We start from the raw sequence: 15580 nt of genomic DNA, 5'->3' as shown, positions 1-15580 counted from the left end.
GTGGGATATATATGTACTAAACACCTTCCTCTCTAAAGCATCTTTTCTTGCACTAAGACTATAAGTTCTGGTATGGATAAACAAAGATAATTTTGTTGAGACACTGTGAAAACAAATCAGTGCTCACCCTGCAGTGAATTAATTTATCTCGCTGGCAGTGACGCTGTTGTAATCTCCTATGGGAAGAACAATTAAGATTAGTTTTTTATTTAAATCAAACCGTTTAATCCTGTTTTTGAAATGATGAAGGGATTTTAATCAAGACACAACTTAACCCTCATGTGTCTTAGAAGTTAAGAAGTCGTCCAGGTTGCTGTTTGCCATAACAATGCATTATTATCATTTAAAACTGGGAATGCAAGTGCAGAAATGTCTATATGCTTGTTTATCAGTTGACATTTCAAACACTGTAATAACTGCCAGTCTCACGTAAAATGAAAATGAAATCAAAAAGAGATGTTTTCACTACCGTTGTGCTGAAATATTTTTATATATCAAAAGTAACGGTGCCACATATTTTGTGACACATTCAAATGAGATTTCGCAATTTATCTTGCAGTGATTTGCCCCAGGACACCGTCTCGTATGGTTCAGTTAGTTTGTGAGTGGGTGATAAGTTGCCCTTGAATGAAGTCATCAGTGTTGAATGAACGACACAGCCTAAACTCTCCATCACACAGATGAAGGGAGGAGACAAAGAGGAACAGCACAATTACCCGCCTGAGGGGTAATAAATGCTTCTCCCTTGGAAGCAATTCCTTCCCTGTGCAACACACAGAACCTATTACCAATTATCTTTTACCTACAGGGTAACATACAGGGTCACTTACTGTAAAGCTGTACTACAAATAGAGGAGGCTTCATGTAAGTAAACGCTCCTACAGCTTTGTTTGTTTCAACCAGTCATGAAAATGAATGAATGATTGCATTGCAGGGTATAGAGTGATAGGAATAAATTAATGCATTTAACATTCTATTCTTCAGATACTGTTAGTCATCAAACTGTAGATTACTAAAAGGGCTTGTATTTTTATTTTGTTTGCTTTCAAAACTTAAAAGTTTTGTCCTCAAATGTGTTGGGTGCTTTACTTAAGCATATATTGCTGTCCGTGGGATAAGTGGTAACAATAACTCTTATACAATAATGAGTCATAACGACATAGTTGGAGTTAACATTTACAAATGCGTACTTAAACCATCAACAAGAGGTTAATCTTCATCACTATTCTTTACAAGCGATTTGTCGATGATCAGCGAGTTATTAGGCATCTGCAAATGTTTTATGACATTTATAAAAGGTTACAGAGAGAACATCAGGCGGTGCCACGAATGGACTTGCCATTTGAGCATTTGTCAATATAATACGCTGTGATTTTGCATGCATTGGTTCAGCTAATCATCAGAGTAAAGTGACAACAAATGTTTCCAGACGAGTAGAGGTCTGGCTCTGACCTGTCTTTCCCTGTGTGCAACGGCTGCCCCGGCCGCCAGGTTGGCGGCGGCTGGCTGGGGCGGGGGGCTAGTAGGGGCGGTTGGCGTCCTTCGGCCTCTTCAGCTGCACCTTGAGTCTTTTCATGCCGATCTGGAAGCCGTTCATTGATTGGATGGCAGCTTGGGCACTTCCTGGGTTGTCGAAGCTCACAAATCCTGGGGGAAAGGCCAAAAGAGGGAGAGAACAACGAGGATGTGGTTAGATGGAGAGGCAAAGGCAGTTTAAGGGTTACAAAAGAAAGGGTAATGAAGATGGGTTCAATAAGATGAAGCAGTCTTTTGCATGAATGTAGAACTGTAAAACTTGACAATAAGAATTAAATAATTGAATCTGTACATACAACAATGAAAACAATACTTATCAATATCTTTTAGCATTTATAAAACAAATACTATATAATACAGTACTTTATAACTATTAATATGGCTAACATACAGTATGAAAACAACAATGGTCCACTTAACAGAGCGCTGCATGCAACCAAAATCACAATATGAACTTGATTATGGGATGTAAAAACCAAAACATCAACGTGGTTGTGCTATTTTTGAGTTTCGGTTTTTAATTTCCACTTGAAAGTGAGAAAGCATCAAATCACAAATTAAAACTTGCTTCTCAAAATTGCAACATGAATAATACAACATTAATGTTGTGTTGTATTAACGAGCAAAAGCTTTTTTGCAAAATAGGTTGCACCTGACGGACTCTCCATTAAATATTCTGCACAATCCATTTATAATTTGCCACATAATTAAACATTCGGCTAAATTGTGCTGTCAGTGGCATAAAAAGAGACAGCAGTCTCTCTATCTTTGCATGCTAGAGCCACTGTTATTATTCTCAACATACATTGCTTTTTCTTACAGTAAGTAAGAGACTGAGAGTCAGCATTGGTATGCATATGTCATAAAGAGCACAGTGGCAATGTAACTGTGCAAACACAGCATTAAAACAACTCACTTCTATCATGATCTATTAACTATTTATGTTAGAGTTATAACAGTAACATATATCACTGAACTATTTATCATACAATAAATTAGTTGGAGCTTCAAAAGAAAACAGCTTGAATGATTAATAGAAAAGTCCAAACAAACTTATTCTCTATTCTTTCTTTTTAGTAACAACCAGCTTTTGCACAACTGTAGAGAAATTCTCCACTGTTTTGTTTTCATTTTTTTAAGGGAGGGGTGTTGGGAGGTTAGGAAGGGGGTGTTGACTGCGGTAAAGAAGGTGATTAGTAAAAAATAATAATCAGAATAAATAACCAATAATCTTTTGGTTTGTTCATTTTTACCCACCAAAGCATTTACTTTGGTTTGTCGCCCGATCCACAAACACTTTGGAGGAGATGACATTACCGAAAGGCAGGAACATCTGCATCAGCTCTCCATCCCCAAACTCCTGAGGGAGGTGGTAGATGAACAGGTTGCAACCCTCTGGTCCTGCACACACACACAGAGAGAGAGAGAGAGAGAGAGAGAGAGAGGGAGAGAGGGAGAGAGGGAGAGGGACAAAAAAGTGATAAGGGGCAAAGGTCAGAGAAAGAGAGGCAAGGTGAGAGAGAGAAGCATAAAAGGTTGACCGCGGCAGGAGGAGACTTTGTGATGAAGAAGAAAGAATAGCTTGCAAAGGTTTAAGAAAGTGCCCCGAAAAACAGCCAGTCAACTTCTTACTATGATTTTCTGTCCTGTATAATCACACAATTTTTTTGCTGGTTTGGTTAAGATTTTGGGGATTTTATCTTCTCCCTGATTTTAGGTAAATCATTTTGAGGAAATTTACGTGATGCAACATTGGATGAAACCACACTCAAGCTAAAACAATTACTCAACTGACAATAAATAAATCTGCAACTATTTGACAATCAATAAAAAGTTGTATTTCTTTGTCTTATTTCGTAGCAATTTGATGATCTTACTGCTGTTTAGACAAAACAAGATATTTAAGGAAAGTCCGATGAGTAATTTGTACAATTTCTTGATGAAGCAAGGGCCCGCTTCACCAAATTTGCAACATGAAAGCTCCAGACTGCAACACAAGATACTTTCCTCTACTGTTAATTTTGTTGTTTTGTAGTTTCACTAATCAAAACAAACACTTTCTAACAATGCATGAGCATGCCAGAACCCCGTACTCACAAAAATAAATCTGCAATTTGTGAGTTACACTCACTTGTGAGTCATTGCGCTACCACCATTTGAAAAAAAGTGCTTGCAATAGCTTCTGTGAAACAAAGTGAGAGTTTAACTCTTATAATAAAAATGATAAAAACTAAGGATGTCTTCCTATTTAATGTAACATGAAAATACTTTTTTTTACGTTTTATTGTCATGTTGTAACCAACTATCGATCTTATTCTCCTTATATTAAAAGTGAAATCACGTTTTGTATCAGAGATGTAAAGAAAATAACAGAAAGATGCAGAGTTTATCTTAGTATGCAGCCATTAGTTAACAGTCATTTTGGGTTGTGTGACCGTTTCAGCTGTAATGAAAAACTCTACTCTAAAAAAACTACTAAGTGCTTAAATTGCCTCTGGGATGCCACAGCTGTGAAATGATGTGCATTGTTTTGTTTATCAACCACAAGAGGGCAGTAAGGTCCCAGGCATGGGTGTCCTAAGCCTTGGGGTCATTGCGTTCATGAGGAAGTTTAAAGCTCTGTTTAGAACACTCAGTAATGGTGGTAAAGTTAGATACCCAACAACCAGCAGGGATCGCCGCTACATCATAACCTGAGTATCCTGTCATTCTTTATACTTCGTCATGATTTCATCTTAAACTTGTCTCGATTTTAAAAAGGCTGAAAAATAAAGATTTCAAGCTATCAGTCTTCTCTAATCAATCCTGACTGGTACTATACTCTGTGTTAATGTGAGTATTTTTGCTTTTGAAAAACTGGCAGGAGGTGAAATCATGCCTGAAAATAAAGTGAGGACTGCGAATGGCCTGGATATGTTTAAACGTGGGTGTTTATTCCAGGACTATATATTGGCAAGAGGATTAAGGACAAACAGAGAGGTAAATATGAGTAAATGTTTTCGGCAAGCATGAATATTTAGGAGTGAATGGTGTGCCGTGTGTGAGTGTGTTACCTTCTCGTTGCTGCTGTGGAATGATGGGTGGAGGGTGGGGGAAGGCTTGGCTGATCTGGCCGTATGCAGCGGGGTAGGCTGCTGAGACACACACACACACACACAGCGCGGATCAGATAACAGTCATGACAAGAGCACATACACACACACACACACACACACACACACACACACACACACACACACACACACACACACACACACACACACACACACACACACACACAATGTGATATATGCAGGGGCACAGCAGGCAATCGATCAGATAACTGTCAATGGAGTCTACATGTTACACACGCACACAGTGAACACAACAGAGAGAATAAATTGATGTAGTGAGACTGAAACACTTAATGTTACACGATCAAAATTGAAATTCAGACAAAGGAATCTTTCTCCTTTCCTTTTCTCTCCGCCATCAAACACACACACACACACACACACACACACACACACACACACACACACACACACACACACACACACACACACACACACACACACACACACACACACACACACACCGATCAGTGCTGCTGTGAGAGTGACAGACAGACCTGCATACTGCTGGACTCCTGTGTAAGCCTGCTGGAGAGGATCAGCTGCGGTGGGACTCTGAGCTGCTCCACCAGACACAGACAGAAGACGGAGGAGGTGGTGGATGGGGGAGCATGGGTGGATGGAGGTGTGTGTGTGTGTGTGTGTGTGTGTGTAGGGGGAGGGAAATGAGGCAGAGAGAGACGGAGGGAGAATGTAGATGGAGGAGAGAGCACGGAGGAAGACGAGAGTAATATATAACAAGGGTGAAAGGGAGCAGGGATGGACGGAGCGGCGATGGAGAGGAGAACAGAAAGGAGAAGAAAAACAGAAAGGTTAGAGAGTCGAACAGCGAGGTGTCTGCTCGCTTTGCTTTCACTGTGCGAGGAACTGAATTCTGAATCTCTCTCTCTTTTGCTGGGCTTTTTTGCTTTATGTTCCTCCTAAAGCATTTTAAAAGTTGTGCATGGTTTTCCACAGAAGCTTAAAAGTAAAACTTTGAGGTACCACAGTTAAAACAAAAAACAACACACGGCTCCACTGTCACCACAGGAAAGGTTAAAAATGTGTAATTCATAAATCTATTTTAAACAAACCCTTTGAAGAAGAAACATTGATTTGTCTGACTGTCTACTATAGTGAGAAGTACACAACAATACGATTACAATACACACTCACAACACTGGATGCACCTGTTGCTATCACTTCACATGTGGGAGATGCAATTAATTATTTAAAAATGAAAAGAGAAAAAATTCCCCCATTGTAAACACACTTGTTGCTACCACAGATGCTGCGCCACACTTAATAACTACCCATCTGTACACATAGTACATGCACATTAAATACACCACTGAGAAAAACACACACACACACACACACCAAAAACCACGGACACATACTGAAAACCCCACTATCACCAAACCAAAGAAACACTGAACACATCGTGGACTAACAGCAACACTGAAAAACGGTTAAGATATCCGTACGAAAGGAGAGAGGTATGGGCTCAAATATAAGGTCAATAAATTCTAAGCTTGTAAAATCATGTTCAGAAATAATTTTAAATCCTTTAGTTGTATATCATCCTTTGCATGAAAAATGTAAGTTTGTGAATGTAAGAAAGATCTGCAATTGTAGAAAAAAATTGCTTTGTGAATGTCTGAATACAATTTTTGGACAAATTATGTCAAAGTATATCAAAATTTCTTCCCTATTTTCCGGCTAAAAAATCAGTCCTTGTAACTTAAAGGTGAGTGTGTAGGTCTAACACTAAAGTGAGACTGTGGGGAGCATTCAAACCTTTCTGCTTTGAATCCAAACAAAAAAAAATTCCACACCTACAAATCATGACTAAACATTTACAACATTTCTAATGCAGGGTTTTCATAGTTGTACAAAGGATGATATAAAACCCACAGGCTTTGAACTTCATTCTGAACATTATTTCACAGGCTCAAAATCTTATTGACCCTTATTCAAGCCCACGGGGGGAGTGGCATGAAGACGGGGAAGAGAATGAGGAGGAGGGAGAGGAGCGCTACCTTCAGAGAGAGAGGAGAGGAAGCAGCCACCCTGAACCCCAAAACAACTCCGCTGAGCCACGCCCAAGCCGTTTTTCTCCGAGTCCTCCCTAAAAACCACCTCCTGCAACACTGGAGAGACAAGAGTGTAAAGAAAAAAAACAAAAAGACAGATTTTTCTTCCACCTCTTCACAGACAGAAACCAATGAGGTACTAGCCACGGCTCATGACACAAGCGCATACTTAGGCTCCAGCAGCCCCATAAGCACCTTTGCCAAACACTCATCTCCCCGACATGCTGACTGTCTGTGGGCTAAATTCGTCTGGCCTCGGCCTCCTGAACATGCTTCAAGGCTATTCACGCCTGTAAGCCAACAGCATGCACACTTTCCCGCTACAATGGATGTGTTTACTGCAGAGTGTGTCTCTGAGGATTTAAGCTTCATTTTCAAGAAGTCATGGTATAACATGACAAACAGTTTAGCCATAATTTAAACAGCTTTATTATTTTTTTCTCTGTTCCTCTGAGATATATTTTGTGTGTTTGCATACATGCCCCCTGAATTTATCAGACTTACCAGGGTAATGGTGTATCCCGTTGGTGAAGACAGCCTCTGCAGGAGGCTGCCCGTTTGCCTGTGGGGGCGGCATGCCAGTAAAACCATTTACGCTAATGGGGGAGGGGATGCTGGTCACTGTGGGGGCGCTGATGCCTGGAGGAGTACTACCACCTGCAGCCAAGGGTCAGACGGGGCAAAGACAGAGAAACAGTGAGCATTCCACTGCATTTAATTTCTTTTTCTAGGAAAATACAGAGAAGTTTTACTTCTTGACTGGACACCAAGTAACTCTTGGAAATGTCAGAGGGGTCGGTCCAGTGGGCCGGTGAGGACACTAAATGTCAGGGCGGATTTTCTTGACCCATTATGTCCCTCAGTGTGATACAACAGCCATTCTGAATCTTAGACATATTGTATATATACAAATTGTATAAAAAAAAAAGTGAATACCCCGCCTAACTGCAGTACGCTCACTCATATTTTAAGTAGCCTACTTTTTCGATTTAGGCGAACTAAGTCGGCACTATCGCAAGGGATGCGACATGTTGGCTAACTACTCATGAGCAAAATCGCGGAGTGTCCAGCAGCAGTAACCAATAGCAGTAACTGATGTCTCATGTTGCACGTGAATTGCTGAGGCATGTGTCAATCACTCCGCACCTTCCCGCCCACCAGCTCTCACGAGCCAATGACAACACGTTCGACTGTCTTCGAAGAAAGATCAAAACAAACGCAACGTGAGTTAAAGGAAATACTCAGGAAATATTGCAGCATGTCTTAACTACCGAAATAAAGAGGAAAATATTGAAGGAGCAAGTAGTAAAAAAAAAAATAGAGGGATACGTTAACGACGCAAATAACGTTAACGATACCGCCAATGCTACAGAAGAGAAGAGGCAACAGGTGCAAGCGCTCAGATGTCAGATGTGCAAAGGCAAGCTTTATTTAGCTATTTAGTCGTTGTCTAAGTCGCTGATGAAACCTGCTTGCACATATTTCGTGTATGCGCATGTGTGTTTGTATTTAACGCACATGATAAAGTGGTGTATAGGAGAGATTTGCACAGTGGCGTTATTTGGTTTGAGGAGCTGAAAGTGAATTATTTGGAAAATAGCTATAAATGAAGCTGTCATGACTGCTGTAAAGAATTTGAAACCAGTTTGTTGGAGATATTATGCAAACCTGTTTTGTGCAACACTATAATATAGTTGATACTGTGTATGGAATTCTGGTGTTGATGGTGTTGATAGTCCTGCGAGTACTTTAACTTTTAAAATGTATTTAAAGTACTTTGAGTTGGGTACAATATTCTAGTACTCTTTCCACCTCGGGCCCTTAACATTTGATCTTTCCCCACTGTTACCTGACGTTGGGGTCATCGGTGCTCCTGGGATGCCATTGATGGTGGCCATGTGCTGCATCTGGGCAGCAGCAAAGGCCGCCATCGGACTGAGGTAGCCTCCCTGGCCTACTGACGCCATCAATGCAGCCTGCTGTTGCACCTACACAGTGGAGGAGAGGGGATTTAAAAGGAGGGTTGAGAATAATGTAAGTAAAGAAAAGAAGGCCTTTAGATTATTGAGTTAAAGAAAAAAAGAAAGGCGTGGGGTACAAAAAGAAGGTAAAGGGAAACAGAGACTACTAGATGTAAAACAGGTATTTGATCGCACATATTTTTTTTATATCACATCCTAAGAAAATACATTATTATTTATTGGAGGGAGTACATCTCTTTTTGCTATTCCAGATTCCCATGCGAGCTTGGCTTGAACACTCCATTTAATGGTTCATTAAATAAATAACTGCGGATCACAAAGACGTTTTGCGGGGGCATCTTGCCTGAGCGTAGGCTCCGTAGGCTCCAAACTGCAGGGCCATAGGGTTGAAGATGCCCATCTGACCGGCCATCTGCTGCATGCGGCGGATGGTGCGCTCCTTATCCGTGTCGGCGAACTTCACCACCAGACTGGATGAGGCGCCCTGTGCACCAACCCAACCACCCACCCACACATACACACACAAACAAGCCACGCAGTACATGTTAGTGTATACAGATACTAATGGCATAAGCTTCTATTAGCACTCACACACACATCCTTTCCTGCCAAGGCAATGGCGTCAGAGCCGTAGTTGGCAGCCATTACCTTGAAATAGTTAGGATGGGTCATATGCGAAGGACAAATTTCCTTACTGGGATTAATAAAGTATAGTTTAACTCAACTTTAAGAAGGTAATTAAGCTCTATGTGACTCATCTCTACGTGACTCACCTCTCTCACATAAATCTACATGCTCACACACACAGATAGGATGTACTCACAGGCATTGTCTGGCTGCCGTGTAGTGCACTGATGGCTGCCTGAGCTTCAGCATGAGAGGAGTATTTTACAAACGCACAGCCTAAAGAGAGAGGGAGAGAGAGAGAGAGAGAGAAAATGGCAAAGGGGGAAAACAGGCAGTGAGAACAAAGGAGAAACGTTTGCTGAAAAGTATATCATACAGTATCATCGCAAAACATTGCCAGGAACAAGACAACATGTAAAAGGTTTCTGTTTTTTCACCCGGGATAAGTTTCTTACCCAGCAACAAACAGTCCCGTAAACAAAACCCCTCTTTGCCGAGGAGGGGCTGTGTCAGTGTGGGATCGAGGCTCAATAAGCGGGCTAAACATGCCACTCTGACACCATTAACAACGTTGGGATCCTCTGATGGGGCTTAAAATGCCACAGCATTCTGGTGCCGCTTACTATTGACAAGCCCTGTTGATGAATTTGAATGATCAAGTTTCCAGTAATTATTGAGCTAAAGCCCACTTAGCCGAGTAAGCTGGCTGATGAGGCCTTGTTAATGGAGCTTCACGGAGGAATCAGAGTGATCAAGCCCACTGTAATCATTGGGCTTAGTTATCATTGGGCCTCATTGATTGGCTGCTAAGCCCACTGATGAACTTCATGCAGTGAACTTGTGTAGCACTCTGACAACATTTCGAAAGGACATTTTTTCTGGCATGACATCGAAGTCAGGTGGTTAATAAGGAGGTTGACTAGGCGTTTTTTCTTTGTCTGAGCCATGTCGGTTGACGCAGGAGGTTAATGGGGTTCATCTGTAAAGAGTGTGTGGTTTATATCTCTCATCCCTGTGGGCAAAACCTTCAAATGGCATTTACTGTTGAAATTTACCGAATCTACAGTATTCTTATGTAACCACTCCTCTGATGATTGTGAAATAGCCCGCTTTGACATCGCTCAACATGGAGTGTTTAAGGAGAACTTTGCAAAGTCACCAACTTTGAAAAGGCCAAATAATTTCTGTGCAGTAGTGTGTGAAAAGGGGTCTGCTGGCTCAAAGTTATAAACAGCTATAAACTCACCTTTGCTGTTTCCGTCGGGACCTCGGAGGATGGTGCATTCCTCGATGCTGCCGAAGGACTCGAAAAGGCGCCGCACGTCATCTTCTGACTGTTGCTTGTTGAGCATGCCCACAAAGAGCTTTCTGTCTTCTAAAAGGAATAGGTCACGATCAGAGGATCAGAGATGCCTTTTAATAGTCTACGCTATGTTCACTGAAATAGCAGCGTTTTTACCCATCTGTACTTGAATCCAGAAAAACGTTTTGTGATGTAACAGATTGTATATGTTATCCAAGGAAGCATATGTTTACACCCATTTATTTGCACATCTTTAGATCTCAATTGGGTTTAAATTTAGCTATTGGCTCGAAGCTATTTTCGTAACCACAACTTCTTAATGAGGATGCTTATCTAAACAAAGGGTTCCTGGTAATATATATAGGTGCTCAGCTCAATTTGGAAAAACATCAGCAGTGCAATAACAATAGAATAACAATTGAAATGTTCATAACAAGTCAGTGACAGATGCCAATAATTATATTACATAACAACATGTAGAATTTGAAATTTGTTAACTGTAGCGACACATTTCAGTAACACTGATTAAGCACTCCTCGCTCATGCTCATTCAATGATGCTTGCTGAACACTGTCTGTAGTACAATGTGTATTTTAAATGGTAAAGCATGTTTTTCTTTGTTGATATGTTTTTTTTTAATTAATATTATCCACCTTTGATTCTATTACAGATTTGTAGGGCAAGTTCTGGTCACAGGTGCGCATGGTGCAGCATTTTAACATATGCGCACACTCACATCTTGCTCAGTAGTGCTTCCTCGACTTGTGCCTTCAGTAAATGTGTGTCTATAACCATGTGCCTGTCTCTTTGTGACAGAAAATATTGCTAGCAACCAACCTGTTTGCCTTGCAGTTTTGGAGTAGCTCAAAATGTAAGATAAGTGGTTAATATGGTACTCCATTCTTCGTGAGAGCACAGTGAGTGAATGTTGTGGTTATCCAAATCTTCCATGTTGTTTCAAGCACCTCTTTTATTCTATGTTTACATAGCTGTGAATGCATTACGTGAAGAGAAGTCTCACATAGACAGGCCTATCTCCACAGCGCTGTGTCAGTGGCTCCACACAATGTTATTCTGCTATAGAGGAAATTAAAAAAAGGCTCTGGCTTGTTTGTATTTCTTCAAACCAATCACAATCATCTTGGCCGGTGCTAAGTAAATGAAGCAGCGTTGGTGCCCTTGCAAAGTATTTAGAACAGATAGTAGGGGGGGGGTTGTGATAATCCATGGGTCTGACTTATCAGACTAATAAGCCAATTTCAGTACATCAAGTACTACCTGTGAGGTATTAGACAGACAGACGCGTCGGTGTGCCTGTCCTCAGGTTAGAACATCATTAAAAGTTAATGGCAGTCTAAGTTAAGTTCGACAGCTATTGTGTCCAGGGGGCTCTTTTTACATGTGACAACACATTTGGTTGTTATTATTATTATTAAATATGCATAGCAGACAGGATGCCAGTGCCTGCTGCACAATAATGAGGCTGCAAGTTCGACTGTGAAACGAAGTGGATAAAAATAAATGTAACCTAACAGAAATAACAAGTAATATGCATAACTTAAAGGTTATGTTGAATCCAGAAGACAATTACATAAATAATGGGGTTGCATGGGAGGGTAACCTGTTGTTACACAGGAAGCTGTGCACATGTTTGTCATGGCTACTGGAAAGCACTGATGAACACTTTCAAAATAAAATGGCCACTTTCTAAACATTAGGAAAGTATTAGGACTTGTTCATGCTGTTATCAAGTCACAGGGCACCAATTTAAGACATCACTTGGTCTATTTTTCATTCACGAACACATAGCAACCATTCTCTTTGCACATAGCAACTGCTGTCCTCTTAAGTTAAAATAGTCATTTCAGAACATTTGGTGAAAATGTGGATGAAAAGCAACACATAACCTCATTCTCTTTTTGCTAATTATCTGAAGAAACAAACTTTTATGCTGTCAAAAATAATTGCAGGATAACAAATCGTATACAAATTCTGTTTGTATGGGTTTTAATAAAATCTAGCCGGACTGAGGTCCGGCATCAGTTCATTATTCACCGTGACAGCGTGAGTTGAGTCACTGGATGAGTGTTTGAGGGAAATGGTGAGGCAGACGGTGAAAGTGTGTTAGCACACAACAGTAGCAGATGTTTCGGTGTGCAAGGCTGTCTGCTTTTAAGTTGCACAGAATCTGAGCTTTGTGGAAATGGATTTATACGTTGGGAAATGAATGAGCCTCTGTGCAATTGCCTCTGAATGTGCCCTGTAATTTAACATGTGTGTAGGTGCGGTTATCTGTGTATGTGCATGCGTGCATGCTAAGGGTCTGTTCCCCGCTGCCTGAGCCTGACAGGGTGTCCTTGCAGAGTCAACAAGACTAATTTGCACTCTGGCCTTGCACTGGGGGGGGGACTGTTTACAAGAGTGGAGCGCACATCAGGGGGGGAGGACACACACATGAACACAGATCTTGAAATGTTTGGCCCCCCACCTTCTCACACATACCTATTCATGGTACAAAGCTCATTGTTGGATAAAGCCTACAGTTCCCCAGCGAAGACACCAATAAACATAACATCTCTCTTTTGGGAAAGGACTTGGAGAACACACACACGCACACACAGACAGCATATGTCAATGACTCCCTGATTCCCCTTGTAATATTTAGTAGGCAGCAGGAGTATTTCTAAGAATGATAAAATGTATAACTATGTAATTTCATTTCATTTTGCTGCTTCATACCTGTACTCCACTGCAGCGAAATATTGTACTTTTTACTCCTCTACATATATATATTTAAACAGATTTCAGTTACAAGTTACTTTCAGATTAAGGTTTTTGCATTAAAACATGATCAACTTCTAAAATACAATGCTTTGTTGATGATTAAACCAATGATGGCAAAACCCTTATAAAAAACTGTGTGTAGTTGGGGCTCCTTGTGTTTCATATGTTCCACCAAATAAGCATTTGGTGGGTGACTCTGCAACTCAGTTCAAAAAGACAGCTGTTGGTCAATCTGCTTTCTCGGTTTAAGTAGTGGAGAAGTGGTATTCCATGCCCATGCACTGTTAAAAGCCAGCCTTAAACTTTGGTTAATGTCAGCACAACAGTGGCAACAGCAATAGTTGCCTTGAATTTATTGTATTAATCATGCTGATTCTATTTATAATCTCACACTGATGGGCTTTATGTTTTGAGCTCTTTGATGTTGTGATTTGTTGGTCTGTGGTTGCTTGTTGTCTATCTGCCCAGTGGCAGGCTGGTTTTTGTGGATTTGGAGTTAGTCGTGGTTAAACGTTGTGCAATAGTGATACTCGAACCCCGGAAAGGTTGGAAGGCGATATATGTTCCTAAAACGTTACGTTTCTACGTATAGACCTGTCAAACACTGCTACAGCAGTTATATGTTACTTACACTGATGCATCATTACTAGCAGTCTGTTATATATGATATATATATATATATACTAATATATCAGTCACAGGGGCACCTTTCTGCAGAACAAGTACTTTCACGTTTGATACTTCTGTACTTTTGCATCAGTGTGATTTTAAAAGGACTTTTACTTCTAACGGCATATTTTCACATTGGTGTTGTGCTTCTACCTCCACTGCAATTAAATTGCAACACCCTTCGAGTGTGATGTAGCCTTGTATTCATGTCTGACAAAAACATCCAAGGGATAGAGAAGAATAAAGAAATAGACACGGAAATAATCTTGAAAGAAGTAAAAGTGTGTAGAATATAAATGGGCTGAGGACGTACATATGGGGAGAGACAGACTCAAATAACAGACAGAGGTATGGACGGCCTGCATTGCCCTCACTTTGCTTCCTCACGCTTCATGCTCGCCTCTGTTCCCTCCCGCTCCATCAATCATACTCAGAGCAACACCAAACTAAATAGAAGAAGAGGATGTCGCACTATCTCTCTTCTTCTCCTTAAAGTTTTTTTCCCCCTTTTTGCGGGCTTACCTCTCCCTCAGTCCTTATGTTTTTCTCTGCTCATCAACCTTGAACTCCTTGCATGCTCTTTTTCCCCCTTTTCCCCCCTCCCCAATCTATTTCCCTATTTATTCTGACTGAAGTATTGCTCTGGTGCCAATTATATCAACAACTGCAAAGTTTGAGACAGTCCAGCCGAAAATGGTCAAACTGCATCAATCTTCTCTTGTACAGTCCATTGATTGATGTCAGAAGCAGGTCACTACATGTCTAGACATAGAAAATGTGCTTTATGCTGTGTTAGCTGTCAATACAATAAGCCGAGCATAATATACCAGACTAGACATCCACTTTGATTCACACAGATCTGTCTATTGAATCTACGGTTCATTTGGCTGCCACAAACTTGTGACACAAGTCAAATAGGACTTGCTTTGTTGACGACAGTTATTTAAAGGTGTTTGACAAAAAAAGAAGTGGCCTGTTTTCCCCTCAAGCATGGCGTGACGCGCATGTTTCTGTGTGTGCGTTGCATGTACATGCATCAGTGCATATGATGAAACTCCAAGAAAGAAGCGTGGGGCAGCGCCAGCCAGGAGGAACACTATTTACATAATGCGTTCTGAATACTGGAGGTTCCGACCGGGCCGCGCTGTCAGCCTGCGTCGAGGTACAGGGCATCGTCTAACGGGACAGATAATGGTGAGGCTGATACGCACAGGCAGCATGTTTGTAAGGCTAGAACAAAGGGAAGGAAGGTAGCAAGGAAAGGGGGGGGGGGGGGGAAGAAGAAAGGAAGAGCATACAATACCTCCTCGACTCTCGCTGTCTGCTGGCTTCACCTGGATTGGTCTGTTCATCTGTGACCGAGAGAGATAGAGAAGCAACGAGAGGACAGTGAGAATAGAGACAGAAAAATAAGAAAACAAGAGACAACCAGTAAGCGTCATGTAATAGCACAAGCTTGTACCCCTCTCCCACCCCCTCCCAAAAAAGTTT

General features: G+C 41.1%; 1 protein-coding gene across 44 annotated transcripts in view; it reads right to left on the bottom strand.

Annotated features, from left to right (window-relative positions):
• Window positions 1-1519: 1519 nt before the first annotated feature.
• The window catches only part of celf4 (CUGBP, Elav-like family member 4), a 74839-nt gene continuing 60778 nt past the window's right edge, over window positions 1520-15580 (bottom strand). The window contains exons 4-15 of one of the 44 annotated variants that reach the window (XM_054617085.1): window positions 15388-15441; window positions 13125-13138; window positions 13035-13045; window positions 10580-10708; window positions 9530-9609; window positions 9046-9190; window positions 8574-8711; window positions 7229-7381; window positions 5144-5209; window positions 4590-4673; window positions 2854-2937; window positions 1520-1647 (exon numbers count right to left, since the gene is read on the bottom strand). In XM_054617085.1, coding sequence (XP_054473060.1) covers window positions 1520-1647; window positions 2854-2937; window positions 4590-4673; window positions 5144-5209; window positions 7229-7381; window positions 8574-8711; window positions 9046-9190; window positions 9530-9609; window positions 10580-10708; window positions 13035-13045; window positions 13125-13138; window positions 15388-15441 — 1086 coding nt within the window. Of the gene's footprint in view, window positions 1648-2793; window positions 2938-4589; window positions 4674-5143; window positions 5210-6670; window positions 6782-7228; window positions 7382-8573; window positions 8713-9042; window positions 9191-9529; window positions 9610-10579; window positions 10709-13034; window positions 13046-13124; window positions 13139-15353; window positions 15442-15580 lie in introns of all 44 variants that reach the window. The other 43 variants (XM_054617108.1, XM_054617110.1, XM_054617111.1 and 40 more) reach the window with 43 other exon arrangements.

Source organism: Anoplopoma fimbria, chromosome 17, assembly GCF_027596085.1.
Source record: "Anoplopoma fimbria isolate UVic2021 breed Golden Eagle Sablefish chromosome 17, Afim_UVic_2022, whole genome shotgun sequence".
Taxonomy (NCBI): Eukaryota; Metazoa; Chordata; class Actinopteri; order Perciformes; family Anoplopomatidae; genus Anoplopoma; species Anoplopoma fimbria.
The sequence above is the reverse complement of the archived record's forward strand: the minus strand, read 5'-3'. Positions and strand labels throughout refer to the sequence as shown.